This window comes from Ovis aries, chromosome 2 (assembly GCF_016772045.2).
Source record: "Ovis aries strain OAR_USU_Benz2616 breed Rambouillet chromosome 2, ARS-UI_Ramb_v3.0, whole genome shotgun sequence".
NCBI lineage: Eukaryota > Metazoa > Chordata > Mammalia > Artiodactyla > Bovidae > Ovis > Ovis aries.
Genome location: NC_056055.1, coordinates 205,011,866 through 205,031,461, shown reverse-complemented (window position 1 = coordinate 205,031,461; position 19,596 = coordinate 205,011,866). Strand labels below are relative to the sequence as shown.

The 19,596-nt window shown below is 37.1% G+C and overlaps 2 protein-coding genes across 31 annotated transcripts in view; one reads left to right on the top strand and one right to left on the bottom strand.

The window, feature by feature from the left end:
• The window catches only part of CARF (calcium responsive transcription factor), an 86,570-nt gene extending 76,520 nt beyond the window's left edge, over window positions 1-10,050 (bottom strand). For 10 of the 27 annotated variants that reach the window (XR_009599398.1, XR_006058974.2, XR_006058975.2 and 7 more), the window contains exons 1-4: window positions 9,992-10,050; window positions 5,465-5,628; window positions 2,687-2,839; window positions 240-351 (exon numbers count right to left, since the gene is read on the bottom strand). Coding sequence is in view for 10 of the 27 variants with exons in the window: in XM_042244968.2 (XP_042100902.1) it covers window positions 240-308 (69 nt within the window). In the remaining 17 variants the exon portion in view is untranslated. Of the gene's footprint in view, window positions 1-239; window positions 2,840-5,464; window positions 5,629-9,594 lie in introns of all 27 variants that reach the window. The other 17 variants (XR_009599388.1, XR_009599389.1, XR_009599391.1 and 14 more) reach the window with 5 other exon arrangements.
• Window positions 10,051-10,151: 101 nt separating this feature from the next.
• The window catches only part of WDR12 (WD repeat domain 12), a 31,016-nt gene continuing 21,571 nt past the window's right edge, over window positions 10,152-19,596 (top strand). Inside the window, exons 1-5 of one of the 4 annotated variants that reach the window (XM_060410275.1) lie at window positions 10,152-10,206; window positions 10,824-10,871; window positions 15,281-15,375; window positions 17,622-17,716; window positions 18,575-18,681. In XM_060410275.1, the coding sequence (XP_060266258.1) occupies window positions 10,831-10,871; window positions 15,281-15,375; window positions 17,622-17,716; window positions 18,575-18,681 (338 nt within the window). In that variant the 5' untranslated portion in view covers window positions 10,152-10,206; window positions 10,824-10,830. Of the gene's footprint in view, window positions 10,355-10,431; window positions 10,621-10,679; window positions 10,872-15,280; window positions 15,376-17,621; window positions 17,717-18,574; window positions 18,682-19,596 lie in introns of those variants that run through there. The other 3 variants (XM_060410274.1, XM_060410273.1, XR_009599404.1) reach the window with 3 other exon arrangements.

Here is a 19,596-nt window from a genome sequence, read left to right as displayed (position 1 = left end):
GAAAATTGTTCATTGGAATACCATGTGAAATGATGAAATGCAATTCAACATGCAGGTTTTTCTTTATATATAAATCTTTATGAATATATCACTTTATTAAGTTCTATAATATAAAATTAAATAAATGACAGGATTATGGAAAATTAAATGTTAAAATTCTTGAATATATTAAATATAATACTATTTGTTTTCCCTTTGAATGGAAAAAAAGTTCCCAGTTGAATTCCTACTTCAAATACCTGAGAATCTGTTTTTGACTCTTCAGAATCATTATGGTTGACTTTTAATGAATCAACAGACTGTTCCATGCTGATATCATATTCAATTCCATTTTATTCTGTTGTTTAATAGCTGAAAGAGTTTAAATGCCTGATCAAATAAAATACATAATATTTTTATAGAATATTTGTCTTAAATAAATTCCTCATCTCTCTGTATTACCCCATACAACTTAGGTTAAGTCATTTATACCCTATAAGATTAAGAAAATAAATTTGTTAAATGATTTGCAAAGGCACCAGAGTAAATTCAAGGCAGAGCAAAGATTAGTGTTATGTAGTTTACTCACCCTATCCTTAATTATACACATGTACTGGTTTATTAAGATTGCTGCTATGTGACAAACACTGTTGTTACATGCTTTCAGACACTTCTAAAATTCTCATTTTACAAAGATTTACTCTAAATGAAAATGTTTAATTTTATGAGATGTGCCATATGATACCATTACATAATTTTAAAAGATATTTTGGTGCAGATGGAGATTATATACATACAACTCTTACCATAACATACAATTATACCACTTAACATTGGAATGACAAGCTTTGAAAAGGAAGAAATCTGTATTCCAAAAAGATTAGGTCTAGTACACTGGTTTTCAACAGGTGGCAATTTTGCCCCCAGATATACCTCCAAAATTGCCTTACTCCCTGGGGATATTGCTAAATCACTGTCTGTAAAACAATAAACTTTGACCCTTACCTCATATCAAAGATTAACCTGAAATGTATCATAGACTATAAAACTATAAAACTTCTAGACAAAAGCAGTAGAGAAAATCTTTTGACTTTGTGTTTAGCAGAGATATCTTAAATAGGACACAAAAAGCATGAAATATAAAAGACAAAAGTCTACAAATTTGACTTTTTTAAAGTGATGAAATTTGCTCATTACAGATCAGGAGAATATATTTGCAGAACATACACTTGGAAAAAACTTTTTCTGTATTCAAACTCTGTAAAGAACTGCTTTGGCTCAATTATAAGACAACAACCCAATCAACTGTAGGCAACATATTTGAAGGACACTTCACTAAAGAAGCCATAAAACTATATAGCTAGAGCAAGACAAATGCTGTATGACCTCTCTCATATGTGGAATCTTAAACAAATGCAAGCTCACAGATACAGAGAACAGACTGGTGGTTGCCACAAGCAAGGGGGTTGGCAGTGGGAGATATGGATGAAGAGGGTTTAAAAAAAAAAAAAAAAAGGGAAGAAAATTCCCTGGCAGTCCAGTGGTTAGAACTCAGTGCTTTCACCACCAGGCCTGGGTTTCGATCCCTGCTTGGGGAACTAAGATCGCGTATTTGCCACGTGGTGCAGCCAAAAAAATCAAAACAAATCTTTCTAAAAAAAAAAACCCTTATATTTAAAAAGCAATCAGAGTGTCTGTAAACTAAAGCCAGTAACAAACCATAGTATATGAATTTAAAAATTATCTTGAAATTTTTGGTTAAGTTACTGCACTCTGGACAATGCTGCAGTTAGGATGAACGAGAGAATGTATTACTTCTTCATTAACTTATAAAATAAAAATTGAGAAAGCTTTGTCTGTAGAACTGTATAAAACAGTTGAAGACAGTGTTCTGTAGTCAAATGGTCTGGGTTTAAATTTCAGCTTTATACTTAGTTAACTACTCTGAGATTTAGTTTTTCTCTCTTGCAAATTGGCATTTATACTGCATCTCCCTCACAAGGCTGTTAAAAAGATTAAACAAAATAATGTATGCAAAGGGCTTGGTGCAATTCCCAGGACACTGTCAGTACCTAATAAATTATTCCTACTACCTATAATTATGCAAACTAAGATTAAAAATATACCTATCTATAAATAATTTGATTCTTGAAGACAAAAATCTGTTAAATATCAGTCATCTCATTGATGTAATCAAAATTTACCTGGGCTTAGTATAAAGCTTCTATATGTACTTTTCTATACTATCTTTAAAAAAATCACAAAAAGTCTTACATTTTCAGATGATCTACAAGTTCTATTTCAATATTACTGTTTTAAATTCAACATCTTACATGTAGTAAAAAACAAAGGGTCAGTCTAGATTTGATGAAAAAAAACAATGTCAACTTTTCTGAACTCCAATTACTAGTTCATTAAAGATCCCACTCAGTTCTAAGATTTTATGTTCCTAATAGTTGATTATCCTGACTTCTAAAATTAATTTAACTGTCATTTATTGACTGACTTCTAATGTGCACTGAGTATAAAAATAACTATTCAAACAAAAAATGTTCACAGAGTTTAGATCCAATTAATTCACGTCCTACTGAGGGACTTAAAATTGAAACTACTGCTGTCAAGAATACAATTTTTTAAAGTAAATTAAATACATTGAGATATTCACTATCTAGACATGGTGACATTAAGAAATATTTTTGATTCTTGCCTGGGAAATCCCATGGACAGAGGAGCCTGGCGGGCTACAGTCCATGGGGTCGCAACGAATCTGGATTGCCCTTTCCCAGTGGTCAGAAAATCTAGGCTGTGTTCAGAACCAGAAAGCAGAAAGCCAAAGTCCTTAGGCAGCTGAAATAAAAACCTTTGATGAAAAGAAAAAAAAAGAAATATTTTAAGACTTTATTCTAATTTTTAAATATCAGCACTATTAAAACAGAATAAGGATTATTAATTTAATCATAGCTATAAAATAATTTAATGCTTACTGAATGCTTATCATATTTTTTTCGAACCCCATCGACTGTAGCCTACCAGGCTCCTCTGTCCATGGAATTCTCTAGGCAAGAATACTGGATTGAGTAGCCATTCCCTTCTCCCGGGGAATCTTCCAGACCCAGGGATCAAACCCTGGGTTGCAGTCAGATTCTTTACCATCTGAGTCACCATAGAAGCTCACTTACTAATTACTAGCTAGTATTATTAATAATTACTCTTATTCTGTGATGTAGGATCTAGTATCAACAATTTATAGAAAAGTAAATTGAGGTTCAGCATTATACAGTTATCATTTTATTGAGCACTTACCACAGTAAAGCACTAGGCTCAGTGTTGTATACATGTCATTCTATTTAATCCTTTCAACAACCCTGTGATTCAGTTACTTAGTCCAGTTTTACATGTAAGGCATTAAGACTTACTTGTTGTTGTTAGTCATTAAGTCATGTCTGACTCTTTGTGACCCATGGACTATAGCCTACCAGACTCCTCTGTCCATGGGATTTTCCAAGCAAAATTACTAGAGTGGGTTGCCATTTTCTTCCCCAGGGGATCTTCCCGACTCAGAGAGATGGAACCTGCATCTCCTGTGTCTTCTGCACTGAAGGCTGATTCTTTACTGCTGACCCATCAAGGAATCCCTTTCTTCATTAGTCATGGCTTTAATGTTTTGTTTTGTTTTCTGATAGGTTGGCAAACTAAACGTGCTAAAGAAATTCTTCATTCACTTCTGTTCTCAACTATTCCTGGTTGAAATTTAATTACAGGCAGTCTCTAACACACAAAACCCTCCTACAAAAAATCTAAACATCTCTGACCTCATGAAAAAGCTAGAATTCTAACTATGCAGGAACTGCAGTCACTGAGAAAATATTCTGTAAACAGATCCAAAAGCAGACCTTACGACAGAGAGGTAAAAAGTAAAAACAGCTTAGGGGAAAAATTCTGAAAACTTACTCTCAGTTTCCTAATATGTACCCTGAGTCCACTGCAAATCACCCCTTACTGGTTTATATACACTTTTCTTCACTTGCTTTTCCTTACCCTATTTGAAATTTGATCAATGAAATTTTCATTGGAGTTAACAAGGTCTTTTTTCTTAAAAAGAAAAACTCTGGAGAGATTATCAGTCATTGACAAATTTGTATATATTTATATAATAACTTTTTTCCTTTAACATACGTTAAAAACAACTACCTTGAAAAATTGGAACTTGGAGGTTAGAAAGCAAGTACGTTTGAGGCTCGGAGCACTTTAAAAGGGATTTTGCAGGCCTGAGTGAGATGCTGTAGTGAAGAGGGAGGCACGATGAGTGCCCTGGAGAAGGGCACTAGTGAAACTGAAGGTCGCTCAGCTGTGCCCCACTCTGTGACCCCATGGACTGTATTCTCTGAATTCTCCAGGTCAGAATACTGGGGTGGCTAGCCTTTCCCTTCTCCAGGGGATCTTCCCAACCCAGGGATTGAATCCAGGTCTCTAGCATTGCAGGCAGATTCTTTACTGGCTGAGCCACAAGGGAAGCCCGCACTAGTAAAGGGATGGGATAATAACACAGGACGCTTGCCACATATAAACTTCTTACTTCAGAACTTTGACCAGACTGCTGCTGCCGCTGCTGCTAAGTCGCTTCAGTCGTGTCCGACTCTGTGCAACCCCATAGACGGCAGCCCACCAGGCTCCCCAGTCCCTGGGATTCTCCAGGCAAGAACACTGGAGTGGGTTGCCATTTCCTTCTCCAATGCATGAAAGTGAAAAGTGAAAGTGAAGTCGCTCAGTTGTGTCCGACTCCTCAGCGACCCCATGGACTGCAGCCTACCAGGCTCCTCCGTCCATAGGATTTTCCAGGCAAGAGTACTGGAGTGGGTTGCCACTGCCTTCTCCTTGACCAGACTGGAATTTTGCAAATGGAAGAAAGGTAACTTCTTTCCTACTGTCTTCTGGGAATTCAAAACTCAAAATTTTCCTTTATGCAGTACATTTAGTATGGAGTAGTACTACATGATAAAAAAGGCTTTTGTGGTTATTATAAGAAAAAGTGGGTGTCAATATCTGTTGACCTGATTTATTGTTGAAATGGAGATTAAAAATACTTTTAAAATTACAGACATCCTTTTCAAAAAATAATTTGAATAAAGTGAAAACTATTACTCCTGCCTTCCCTAATTCTTCCATCAATTTGCATTATACTCCTCAATCCTGACAACTGCAGTGACTTAAAATACCCAAATTTCCCATCTAACCTCGATGGCAGCACATACTATAGATTATTATCCCTAACTTTCAATTAACCACCTCAAAGTAAGGTTTCAAACAATGAAGATATTAAGACTAAATTGCTAGGAATAAAATGTTCTCTTTCAACTGGTAACCATAAACAAAACAAAGTACCTATACAAAAAGCGTAATTTGACTTTTTCATTAATATGTAATAGAGAATAGTTAACTTTTATAGAGCTGTTACTTTCAATTAGTCAAAAAATAAAATTATTACCTTCAGGCAGTAGCTCAAGTTTAAATTCAGGTCTCATGCATTCTACTATCCCCAAAAACACCCTCTTTTCCACTGAATTTCTTCCTTTGGGGAGGAGTAAATCATGATGGTTGTGACTTCATTTATGTGAAAGTTATAATTATGTCTTCACAGCAGTATTTTTTCTGTAAAGAGAAGGTATTCAATGTATATTTATTTTCCTACACATAGAGAAATCTACTAGCTTTTGTTATGCAGATTTTACTGTAGCCATTACCAGTCTGGTATAGTTAACCCAACAATTAACTCAAAGTGAAACAAAGCCTGGAAGTACCTTTATGGAAGACTGCAATTACCTCTCTGTGCTGGGCATTCAGACTAATGCCTTGTTTCAAACTCTCACATTCTGTAACTACTACAGAAACAAAGATGTTCACAGTAAATTGCATTTTTCTCCACAAGGGAAATACTTAGTGATTGGACATATTTACTAATTCGGAGCCACAGAAGCTTGAGAATAAAGGCCCCCCTTCTCATACAGCACCTCCTATAAAATCTTGGGATTAAATTGATAAGCTTGTTTCCTAAGTAGTATGGAATGGGATAAAGAGAACAGAAAGAAAAAAGAAAGCATTAAATCTATAATCTAGAAGGTTAAAAATAATTGGCGTTCAGAACCCACACTAAGGCCATTAAATTTTGCTGGCAAACTGCTTTATAGAATATTTCATGTCGCATTTTAAAAAGTGGATTTTATCTTATACCGAAAGCAAATAGGAAGAAATTGTTAAATCAGAATGTTTTAAATTCATAGGAAAAAGGGGCTTTTTATTATTTATACACATGTATTGACTATATGGTAGAGGGGAAGACGCCATTCACGCTGTAGTTACTCAAATCTCCGTGGATTGTAATAGGGCTACCTCTGTTTTGATTTTGTTTAACAGCAAATTTATTTGTTCAAAACATTAAAGGTAATTCTCACTCTTAAGTTCTAAAAAATTGTCTTAATATTTGATTGTTTTGTTGTTTTTGCTAGAAGCTTTTGTGTGGTAAAATTTATCTGTTAAAAGCCAATAATCTAAGAGTAAATCCCAAAACAGATTAATTGAAAGATGAAGCCACTTCAGTTTAGAGTTTCTCTTAATTCTAGGTACCCTGATCAATGTCCCAAGATTTAAAAGATATTAAAATCTTATGTTTAAAATCAGTGTCTGATCTTTATTAAACTACATTAAAAAAATACTGCTCAAAAGTACTTTAGAAAATACAATTTCCCTCACCTTTTAGGGTAGGTAAAACAACACAATGTTCCTTCTATGATGTATACAAAATTGCTATGAATCAGTGGTGTCAAAAATTACATCAAGACTCCTAGTTCACAAATATTTTACGAAGTATTTTTTAACAGATGGACTTTGAAAGTTACAGTGTGTTAGAGCAACATCAAAATGGTGAATGTACTCAAATATATATAAACAATAAGCAATACATTTCAACTTTTCATTTTTCAGTGAAAAAAACTTAAGGTCACTATTTACAGTGTTACTTTTATTTAAGGTTTGCCCTCTCTATTGGAGAAGCAAATGGCAATCCACTCCAGTACTCTTGCCTGGAAAATCTCATGGACAGAGGAGCCTGGTAGGCTGCAGTCCTTGTGGTCACAAAGAGTCGGGCACGACTGAGTGACTTCACCTTCATGCACTGGAGAAGGAAATGACAAGCCACTCCAGTGTTCTTGCCTGGAGAGTCCCAGGGATGGGGGAGCCTGGTGGGCTACCGTATATGGGGTCGCAAAGAGTCGGACATGACTGAAGTGACTTAGCAGCAGCAGCAGCCCTCTCTAGAAACTTCCCTGTAACCTTGGTTTCTACTTATTACTTACCCTGTACATACTTCTTTTTATCTCTTTGCTCTTTGAGGGATTTACAAATTATTTCATTTAATCTTTACAATGATTCTGAGATAGACCTTATTATCTCTATTTATAGATAAGAAAACCAAAGATGTCAAGTAACTTAAGATCACATAACATTACAGTTCACATTCAAAACTAAGATGGAAAAAAATCACCAAAATCAATAGGACTCCAATACCCACGCCGTCTTTGTATTAATATCATACCACACCATGCCATTACAGACAGACAAAAGTTTAATAAAGAGAAACATTTTCCAACTGTAGTTATCCAAACAAAGTCTCCATAAGGACCTTAATAAACAAATCATGTAGGAAATCATTAGAACCAAAAGCTTGAAGTAAATGTTCTAATACAGTTAAGAAAAACATTCAAAAGTAAAAATACTAACTACTCTAGGTATTATATAAAGGAAACACCAAATATGACACATAAGCCACTGATGAAATAAAACCAAAGCCCTCATACTAGGTGTTCAGGTATCTTGAAACACCTTAACTAGAAGTGTTATCATAACTAAAAATAATATATATATATATATATATATATATCTCCTTACATATCCATATAAGCGATATAATACTGTATCCCTTAACTAAAGGTCTCAGTCAAATGAAAAGTGTATTTTAGTGAATTCAACATTCTACTTTGCAAGTTGAAGTTTTATCTTATTAAGCACATATTTAGGTTCTGTATCTTACTGATCATAGAAAAATTTTTCATTTGAATTAGGATGAACCTGTATTGAGTATCACAATAGTATTTTATTTTGATAAATTTCAAATCGATAGCTAAAAATGAATTAACCTGATTACACATTTAAAGCTGCATTTTAACAAATAATATATTATCAACTAAAAATTATCTGAAGAACCTATAAGATTTATTTCAGGTTCTGATTTTAAATTCAGACAATTTTACTACTGTAACTAAAGAATCACTTATGATTAAAGGCAAATGATGTTTGAAGTTGTCAAATTTCTTTTTACTTCCACCAAATTCAAAACTATGTATTACGTTGCAAGACTTCAATTGAGAGTTTCAAGTTTCAGGTGGTCTAGATAATGCATACAAACCCTCACAATTACAATGAATCACGTGGTTACATGGCCACCGCTTCTATCTGCAAGCCCAGTCCTTTTCTAGACCCATTAGCACAGAGGTTTTCTCTTCTTATTCCTCTAACCATGAGGCTAGTCTTTCTTAATTTGTTCACATCCGCAGAGCTCCTAGTTAAACTAATACATAAAGGACAACCATGGAATAGTTGACATCTACTATGAGGCACTTAATCTCACTGCTGACCAAGATGTGGCACAGAGAGGTTCATAAATAAGCTGAGGCAGGATTAAACCCAGGCCTTCAGGTTCCACAGCCTGCACTCTAGGAAGGTGAGTAAACTGAAAATACTCCTAGTTTCATTATCACTGCGCTCTGTTAACTGATTATTTTTCGCTTATAATTGCTCAAATTCCTTCTCATAGTCTATGGTTGACTTAAACACCATATGTCTTTTGTAGTACATCTTTAAGCAACGTAATAGAGGAACGCTTCAGTTGTCTACACTTGCACACGGCCCGCTTTGCCCACAATCTTGCAATCCAGTTGTGCCTTACTCTAAAATGCTGTCTTTTTAAGCCTCCCTCTTGAAGCTTTTCTGGCGAACGCCTTAAAAAGCGACTGTGAGAGCTGGATAGTATCTCTCCATCCATCCTCCCTCAGAAAAACAACTACATTCCATTAGAATAGTTCTCTGGACCGTTTGAGAATAAGATATAGGCGTCTGGATGTCAAGACCAAAAAAAGTTGAAAAAAAAAAAAAAGCGCAGGGAGGAGGTGTGGGAGGACGCCTTTCGCCTTCCATAAGGAAGGTATAAAAGTGAAAGTCGCTCAGTCGTGTCCGACTCTCTGCGATCCCATGGACTGTAGCCTACCAGGCTCCTCCGTCCATGGAATTTTCCAGGCAAGCGTACTGGAGTGGGTTCCCATTTCCTTCTCCAGGGGATCTTCCCCACCCAGGGATTGAACCTGGGTCTCCCGCATTGTAGGCAGACGCTTTACCCTCTGAGCGACCAGGGAAGCCTAAGGAAGGTATAAAGGATGTCATAAAGAGAAAAAAGAACCCTGAAAAGCGGGGCCGCGCAAAGGACCACACAGTGGGCGCTCCCGCCCAGGGGTCCTGTCCTCCTCTTCCGTGCCAGTGCGTACTGAGGCTCGGCAGCCCTCCTCACACCTAACTCGGATCTCCTCCAGCCTGCCTGTCCCGGGTCCGGGGCCCCCATCCGGGCGGGGGCGGGGAGGGGAGCAATAGGCCTCTTCAGGTGGAGCCCCGAACACGGCCCGAGGCGGGGCCCGGAAGACGCCACTGAGGCCCGCGGCTCCCGGGGGCGGGGGCTGGCGCTTGCTCAGGGACCCGGCGGGTCAGGAGGTGACAGGAGGAGGAGGCAGCAGAAAGAAAGGGCGGGGGGGGGAGCGGGTTGGGAGGTAGCGTCTCGCCCGCCGGCGTAGACAGCTCTACCAAACCTCCGTCTTCCCCAGTCCCGCCGCCGCAGAGCGCCCTAGAGGGCGAGAAGGGAAGTCCACAAAGTGTTGGAGCAGAGGGGAGAAAATTCAAAACGAGTCTACTCAACCTCGTCTTGGTTCCGAGGCCGCGCCATGGAGACCAGTACAGTGCGCAGCCGCGGCCACCGGGAGCGCGCAGCGCAGCCGCTTTAGAAAAGATCCTGATCAGCCACCGTCGCGTGTTTCCTTCCTGATTGGTTCTTTTTTTTTTTTTCCCCGTATCCCCGCCTCTCACCTGGATCTAAAGCCTGAGGCTAGTAGCTGGAGCCCTAGAAAAATCTCGGTAGACTGAGTCTTGATTGGGAGTATGCTTGAGAAATTAAACCCGGAAAGACTATAGCAAATTAAAGCTGAAGGCCGAGGAAATATAATAGGTCGTTGCCTGGAGTCGGGAAGGTTTAATGCAAAGAAGATAGCCTGAGGGCAGCGTGGTAAAAAAGACTACAATTCCCAGTGGCTATATCATCTGAGAAGCGCTGCTTTCTGGGAGTCGTAGTATCTAAGAGCTGTGTCTGAATTATCGCGACTAAGGATAGCCTGTTAACATTTCAAACGGAGAGAAGTCGGTTTGAAACGGGCCTCTTTCTATCTCCATAATCGATCGCAAGCTTAAATATATATATTTTTTTAAATACAAAAAAAATTTAAGAGACGCGACGCCTTTAAAACTAATCGACGATTCCTACTCTAGGAATAGGTAGTTGATGTTTGTGGGCTGGATCTTGAGGAAGGGCAGCCTCGTGGTGCCTTCTGGCTGAGGCCCGGGGAAAGAAAGCGGAAGCCCTGGGATCGACTGCATCTTTTCTCTGACACGTGCAGCCTCATTTTGAGATCCCCGTTTTTGTAGTACTGAAAGACCAGAGTGCCGATTGTCTGATTGTTACTCATACGTTTCTCTAGGTACGCCATGGCTCAGCTCCAGACACGCTTCTTCACTGACAACAAGAAGTAAGTGAGCGTACTCTCTCTCCCTTCCTCACTCCCTCCCCTCCCCCGCCCCCGGCCCCCGGAATTCTTTCGTAGGACCTCTTCCTTGTGCATGCCTGGTTGTCTTTGCCGTCAATTTACCTGTTCCCTTTTTGACTGGATTCGTCGCTTCAGCGCGTTTTCTGCGGTACCTTGCGAGGACTTCTCTCCCATCGTTCCTGCCTAGCTTCTCAGGCTGTATATAATTTGAATTGTAAGGGTAGAGAGACCTGAAGGGTTTCAGGTTTGCTTCCTGAATGAAGTGCATTATGCAACTGAGCAGTGAACGACGGACCATGTCGTTAGAGTCTGGCGGCTAGTGGTGGTGTCTGAAAACATGAACTTCGTTTTCTTAAGTAGGTGATAGATGATGTTTTTCCAAACCACGCTAGAAGGTGGAGCTCCCAATAGGGAGTTGGTAGAACTGATTTTTGATAAGAGTGTGAGGTCAATTCAGTTATAATTTTGGGTATTTATATACATATATCTACACATATACGTATGCATGTTATATGTGTGTGTATACATATATACACACCCGTATGTGTATACGTATATGTATATGAACATTTTACCAGTTTTACAAATGGTCCCCAGATACATAGCAATCGTTTGAAGCGTAATTGTATTCTGCTTTGTGGCATATATTACACTATTAATTTTTCTTTTTGTTTGCCTAGTCTCTTCAGCTATATTGTAAGTCTCCTGATGGTAGAGACTACGTTATGCTAATTGGATTGATTGAGTCAACAAATGTTTGTCTAGTTTTTCTGGTACTGATGATAAATAATAAATATAAGCTGTATTAACAAGTTAATGTCAGCTAAAAACTAAAACTGCAAGGAGATCCAGCCAGTCCATTCTGAAGGAGATCAGCCCTGGGATTTCTTTGGAAGGAATGATGCTAAAGCTGAAACTCCAGTACTTTGGCCACCTCATGCAAAGAGTTGACTCATTGGAAAAGACGCTGATGCTGGGAGGGATTGGGGGCAGGAGGAGAAGGGAAGACAGAGGATGAGATGGCTGGATGGCATCAGTGACTCGATGGATGCGAGTCTGAGTGAACTCCGGGAGTTGGTGATGGACAGGGAGGCTTGGTGTGCTGCCATTCATGGGGTCGCAAAGAGTCGGACAGGACTGAGCCACTGAACTAAACTGAACTGAACTGAAAAACTAAAAAACTCCCCATCAATTAAGATTACATGTTTTATTCCTTGTTTGTAGTTTTATGAATTGACCTGGTAAATCATACTCACACCTCTTGTACTGTTGCATACAGCATATATGAATTGTATTATCAATACAGATGAGTATATATACTTAGTCTAAATAGTTCTAAAGGAATAGGTGATGCAATAGCATGACTGCTGTATTTTTTCTAATTAACAGGTTTATGGAGATTATTGTTGATTCACACAAAATTTTAAGAAATACTAGAGCAACTGCAACTCTATTTAAATTGCTGTGATAAATGGATAAATGCCAAATGTGTGTATATGTGTTTGTTTATATATTTAGATTTCCCCAAAAGTTAACAAAATCTAGAAATTAAACTTCTTTCCTCTCCCTTTTATATAGTATGTTCTGATCAGTAAAATGAAGGGGGAAAGTAGATTTATTCATGTATATGCATATAATTTGCCGTGAAGTGATAGGACCGGACGCCATGCTCTTAGTTTTTTGAGATTTGCCATCACTTCATGGCAAATAGAAGGGGAAACAGTGGAAACAATGGCAGACTATTTTTTGGGGCTCCAAGATCACTGCAGATAGTGACTGCAGCCATGAAATTTAAAGACACTTACTCCTCAGAAGAAAAGTTATGACCAACCTAGACAGCATATTAAAAAACAGAGACATTACTTTGCCAACAAAGGTTCGTCTAGTCAAGCCTATGGTTTTTCCATATGGTAGTCATGTATGGATGTGAGAGTTGGACTATAAAGAAAGCTGAGCACCAAAGAATTGATGCTTTTGAACTGTGGTGTTGGAGAAGACTCTTGAGAGTCCCTTGGACTGCAAGGAGATCCAACCAGTCCATCCTAAAGGAAATCAGTCCTGAATATTCATTGGAAGGACTGATGCTGAAGCTGAAACTCCAATCGTTTGGCCACCTGATTCGAAGAGCTGACTCATTTGAAGACTGATGCTGAGAAAGATTGAAGGCAGTAGGAGAAGGGGACGACAGAGGATGAGATGGTTGGATGACATCATCAACGGAATGGACATGAATTTGAGTAAACTCTGAGAATTAGTGATTGACAGGGAGGCCTGGTGTGTTGCAGTCCACGGGGTCACAAAGAGTCGGACACAACTCAGCAACTGAACTGAACTGATGCATATAATTTACATATGCATGTATGTTCATGTATAAGTGTGTGAATTATGCTTCTCTCCCCCTCCGCCACCTCCCATCTTACTGACCAAAACAGTAAACCAACACTTCCAGTTTCTAGGTTTGGATACCTTTTGGAGAACCTAAATAAGTCCTTACTTTTTTCAACATGGTAAATATATATCCATAGCCTTACTACTCAAAAAAGTATAGTTTGAAGGCCAGCGTCACTTGGGAGCTGGTTAGCAAAAGCACAATCTCAGACTTTACCTCAGATCTACTGATTTAGAATCTACATTTTAACAAGATTTGAAGCCTCTTCCCCCAACTCCCTTTGCTGCAGAAAGAGATTTCTTATAGATTTGATGAGCCCTGTAAGTTCTACCTAAACCTCTTTTACATTCTGCACAAATAAAGCCGTAATTTAGACATTATGGAGACGTTTTTGGTTTGGGTTTTTGTGACAACTATTAACCTGTAATTCACGTATAGTAGATGTTACACATTTGAAGTGTTCAATTCACTAATTTTGAGTATATTTGTAGAATTGTGCAACCATCACCACAGAAAATTTTAGAACATTTTTCATCACTCTTTTGCTGTTGTTACCGTTTCCCCCCCACCCTTCCAAAAATTTCCAAATACCCCCAGCCCAGGGCAGTCACTTATTCAATTTTTGTCTCTAACATTTCCTATAAATGGATTGATATAATATGTGGTCCTTTGTGACTGGCTCCTTTCACTTAGTGTGGTGCTTTTCAAGCCTTGTCCATGTTGTGCTTCATTCCTTTTTACAGATGATAATACTCCATTGTGTGGCTATACCACATTTTGTTTTCATTGTTCAGTTGATGGACTTCTAGGTTGTTTTCACCTATTGGGGCTATTAAGAATAGTGGTAATGTGAACTATTTGTGCACAAGTTTTTGTGTGAACATATGTGTTTATTTTTCTTGGGTATGTACTTAGGACTGGAGTTGCTGAGTCAAGTTTTAATTCCATGTTTAACTTTTTGAAGAACTGCCAGATTTTTCCAAAGCAATCGTACCATTTTACATTCCTGCCAGCAATGAATAAGTGTTTCTCCATTTACTCACAAACACTTAATATCTTGTCTTTCTTATTGTAAACATCCTGGTGGGTATGAAGTGATAACTCCTTGTGGTTTGATTTGCATTTCTTGGTGACTAACAGTGCTCAACTTTTCATGTGCCTGTTGGTCATTTGTATGTTTTCTCTGGAGAAATATCTATTTTGATCCTTTGCCCATTTTAAAAATAGGGTTGTCTTTATTATTGAGTTATAAATGTTCTTTATATGTTCCAGATGCATGTTCTTTGTCAGATATGTGATTTGCAAGAATTTTCTCCCATTCTCTCTTACAAGAGTTTCTGATCTGCCTCCTGTTGTGGGTGCCTCTAATCTAGTCACTACAGTGCTGCCCCAGAGAGATCTAATGAAACAAAATTTTGATGATGTTTGTTATTTGATTTAGACAGTGGTTCCTCATTGCCTAAGGAAAGAAGTCAAAAGTACTGCATACAGCATCCAAGCCAATCCATGCACATCTTGTTAGCCTTGTCCTTGGTCACTGTCTAGAGTAAAATAACACTTTGGAATAGGTTGGTTGGGCAGTTTAATGACTTAGCTTTTTATTTGTGTATGCTGCTTTTTTGCACCCTTTCTTTCTGTCTTCCCCCGCATCAGCCAGGGAAAACTTACTTTTCTATGTGTAGTGTAAGAGTGTTTTTCTTTTTTTATACATCCTTTCAGACTCTGCTCTCTCATCCTCCTTTTCTCTGGTTGAAATACCCTACTGCTTCCTTGTTCTCTCATTTTATGTATTACTTATTACATCGTTCTTACACAGCTTCCTTGTATTTGTTTATTTATAAACCCTTTTCAAGTACAGAGACCACAGGTTAATTCATTTTTTGCTAACCCCATGTAGCAAAATGTCTGGCATGTATTAGATACCCAGTAAATGTTTGTTGAATGAATAAATGCACATTTGTTAAAATATTTGTAGACTTGATGTATCATTTCCTTTTTGTAGATATGCGGTAGATGATGTTCCCTTCTCCATACCTGCAGCCTCTGAAATTGCTGACCTTAGTAACATCATCAATAAATTGTTGGAGGCCAAAAATGGTAGGTATATACCATGAAAAGTTAGGAGAGGGCAAAATGACTTAACTAAATAAAGTACATCACATTGTTATTTATAGCCCTTTGGGGACATTATTCTATAATACTGCATGCATTTTATAATGCTAAAATTTATAAATTATAACATATAATTTCTCTCCTACATGATAACTTTGAAAAATGTTTTAAATAAGTTTTTAGCAGAAAAAATCAGTTTAATCTGCTTTTAAGGCAATATGGAGAGAAGATGGTTGAGATTTAGGAATAAAGATTTTTAGGGTAAAAGTTCTTGATACAGAGATATTTGTATAGCATTTCCTATCATTTTTATCATGGATATAATATAGAGACTCTGATGAATAGAATCATCAGACATCATTTCAAAGATGTCATATATCCTGCTCGCTGAAAAACTTTCAAACTAGAATAAGAATTATTTTCTTGGAATAGAGGCTTTGTAATACGAGTACATGGTTTTGTTGTTACCCAAGTAAAAGTTGGACACAACTGAGCACTCAAGCAAATATTTGCATAGTTTTCTAAATTGTAGAAGAACATTCATATATCTTTCTGTATAAATCGAATAACTGTTATTGCTTTTGAGTTGAAGATGCAAATGATTCAGATTTTTTTTAAAAAACTTTATTCTGTAGTGGGGTGTAGCCAATTAACAATGTTATGATAGCTTTAGGGGAACCACAGAGACTCAGCTGCACATATACATGTATCCATTCTCCCACAAACTCCCCTTTCATCCAGACTGCCAGGTAACATTGAGTAGAGTTCCATGTGCTGTACAATATCTCTTTGTTGGTTATCCATTTTAAACATAGCAGTATATACACGTCCATCCCAAAGTCTAACTATCCCTTCCCGCCAGTAAGCATAAGTTCGTTCTGTTAATTCTGTGATGCAGATTTTTAAAAAGTAACAAGACAGAGAGACGGAGAATTCTTTAAAAAAGAGTATAGCTAATAAATCAGATAGAATGAAGAATTTTTAGCATTTCGTAACTCCAGATGAAGTGATGGATTTAAGAACTGATTATCAGTAGCGACTAAAGCCATTTATTAGGTAAAAGGCTAACAAAGAACATTGTGATGGATGGGAACAGACTGACAGCCTCTGAACTCAGAGATAATTTAATATCGTAAAAAGAGTCACAGTGAAGTAGCGTGCTTCATGCTTGTGTGCAAAGACGCTTCAGTCGTGTCTGACTCTTTGTGACCCTATGGACTTGGACTGCCAGATTCCTTTGTCCATGGGATTCTCCAGACAAGAATACTGGAGTAGGTTGCCATGCCCTTCTCCAAGGGATCTTCCCAACCCCGGGATCAAGCCCATGTCTCTTATGTCTCCTGCATTGGCAGGCAGGTTCTTTACTACCTGCACCACCTGGGAAGCCCCCGGGTGCTTCCTAATGTGATACAATAGGAAAAAATACTGTGTGTAAATATTTTGCCAAAAGTAAACCCAAAGTCTAATCAGGCATTTAGGTCTGCCTAATGTACAGGTTGTATGTAGGTGGTAGAGAAACATGTTAAGGGATACCTTGGAGATTTAAACAACCAAAGCCAGTATGTGAGTATTAGACCCAATTTCTTCAGTAAATAAAAGGCAGAGGAAAAGAAGGATGGAGAACTGTTAAAGATATTAATCAGATATAATGTGAGGGCTTTGGATGCCAATTCTAAAAAAACTCACTGTAAAAAGACACAAAACAAGGAAATGCGAATATTGTCTGGCTTTATGATATTAAGAGAAATAATTTTTAATTTTTAACACTGTGACTTTTTAAAAGTCTTTATATTTTAGAGATACATACTGAAGCATTTACACATGAAATTATATCATTTCTGAGTTTCGGTTTTAAATAAACCAGCAGGAGAGGAGGAGGAGGAGTACAGGTGATTGTCCATGAGTTGCCAAAAGATTCAAATGAAGATTCATTATGTTATTTCTACTTTTGGATATTTTGGGATTTTTCATAGAATACAAAGGTTTTCTTTACTCAGAATGGTGATACTATCCACAGTAAAAATATTAATACCAACAGAGCAAAGTATTTCTGTTCTTTAAAATCACATAATATGGAATATGTGGTCCTGTTGTACCATGGGGAAAGTCTAGGGAAACTTGGAGGCCACACTGGGATAATAGGTACCTGTTTGTTTTGGGGTCTCTCATTTATGTCTGCCAATACCACTTCAGGTCCTAATACTGATAATTTTATTACGTATTTTCTGTAGAGTTCCACAAACATGTGGAGTTTGATTTCCTCATCAAGGGCCAGTTTCTACGAATGCCCTTGTTCAAACACATGGAACTGGAAAACATCTCATCAGTAAGTTCAAATGTTTACCTGCTCTATTTTACTGAAGGTATTACCAGATAATGTAGGAAAACTCCATTTAGAATCAACCTGAATCTACAGCAACCAAGAGCCTTTTGATTATTATTTTTTCCTAAAAATTTGAACCTCAGTTTCTGCACGTTCAATTTTTAAATCTTCTCTTTTCTTCTAAGAGAAGAAAATTATTCAAAGAACGCAGATAAATGAATATGGAAAGATAATTTCATGTTTGTGAAGTTATCAAGAAACATATTAAGCAAATATGTTTACTACTAGTAAAGGTATATAAAATGATTGTACATATATATAAGCTTGTGGGTTGGGTTTATGTGATTTTTAGTGATTGCCCTCTTCCTCTAATTGTCAAACTTACCTTATTATTGCTTTTATAAAATAAAATATAAATTATAATTGCTTTTATAATTAAGGTGACAATTTTTGAAACTGTAATTAACATATACATAAAATTTATCTTTTAACCATTTTTAAGTGTACAATTCATTAAGTACATTCCCAACGCTATGCAACCATCACCATTGTCCATTCCCAGAATTTTTTCATCATCTTAAAGAGAAGTTCTGTATCCATTAAATTGTATGCTTTATGATTTTATAGTTTCTTATATTCTTTTTTTCCACTTTAAGTTTTCCAAGATCATTAATATTTGTTAATATTACTGTTAGCATACTGTTAGGTCAAATAAAGTTTTTACTTTCTATATGGCTCCAAAATTTTTGGATTTGGAAGAGGAATTATATGAAGGAGGTAAACTGGGGCTCCTTTATTTTCATAATGTACTATTTAAAAACTGCACCACCTGATGGATTTCTGCTTTTTCTCTGTGACTAGGAAGAAGTTGTGGAACTAGAGTACGTGGAGAAGTACACTGCCCCTCAGCCGGAACAATGCATGTTCCATGATGACTGGATCAGTGCAATCAAAGGGACAGAGGAATGGTATTGCCAGATGAATGTTCTTGTTTTAAATGTAATATGTGAATATTTTTCTTTGATTGCCTGTTCTTTGTGAAAGTAATTTTTATATATGTATATATTTATATACACACACACACACACACACACACACACACACACACACACACACATATATCTCGTCACCATGCCAAAGACCTTTAAATTTAGTATAGTCAAGAAGAAATATACCTATTAATAGGTTTTCTTTTCTGTCTCAAGATGTCATAGTGACACTCATCTTCCGAATATGTTGTGTCTCTTAGGGCATTTATTTGATTATGTTGCTTTTTAAGACTAAGAATATAACTTGTTTCATAGAGGGGGAAAAAAACCTATTCTAGCCACAGATCTGCTAACCTACTACCCTGAAGATGCAAGTCATGCTATTTTAGGGCTGAAAAGAGCAGATTGGAATCAGAAGGTGTGACTGGGTTTAGAGCAAAACCCTACTGGCCTTACTTGTAGAAAAACACATCAATAATGGATCGTAGTAGGAGTCTGCATTCAATGAAAATGTCCCCCCAGAGTTATTACATAGTTATGTTTTTATTGGTTTTACTTTTTACTTTAAATGGTTCTACTGGTTTTCTATTTAATGGTTTTCACTGGTTAAATACAAAGGACTATTAGGCTTTTCAAACAATTTGCTTAGCTTCCCTGGGAGTGGTAGTATTTTACAACAATAATAAAAATGATATTTACAGTTTGTCGATTATATTTTTATTTTTAGGAAGGGGAAAAGCCAAATGTAACATTTATTCTAGTGTGTTTTGAAGTCTTAATCTTTATATTAAAGGTTAGAAAATATAATTTGCAAGGTTTGCTTTATCATTGCTTTAGAAAGAAAATTGATTTCAGGGTTTGAAAAAGGTGCTTTTTGTATTTCATAGGACTTTT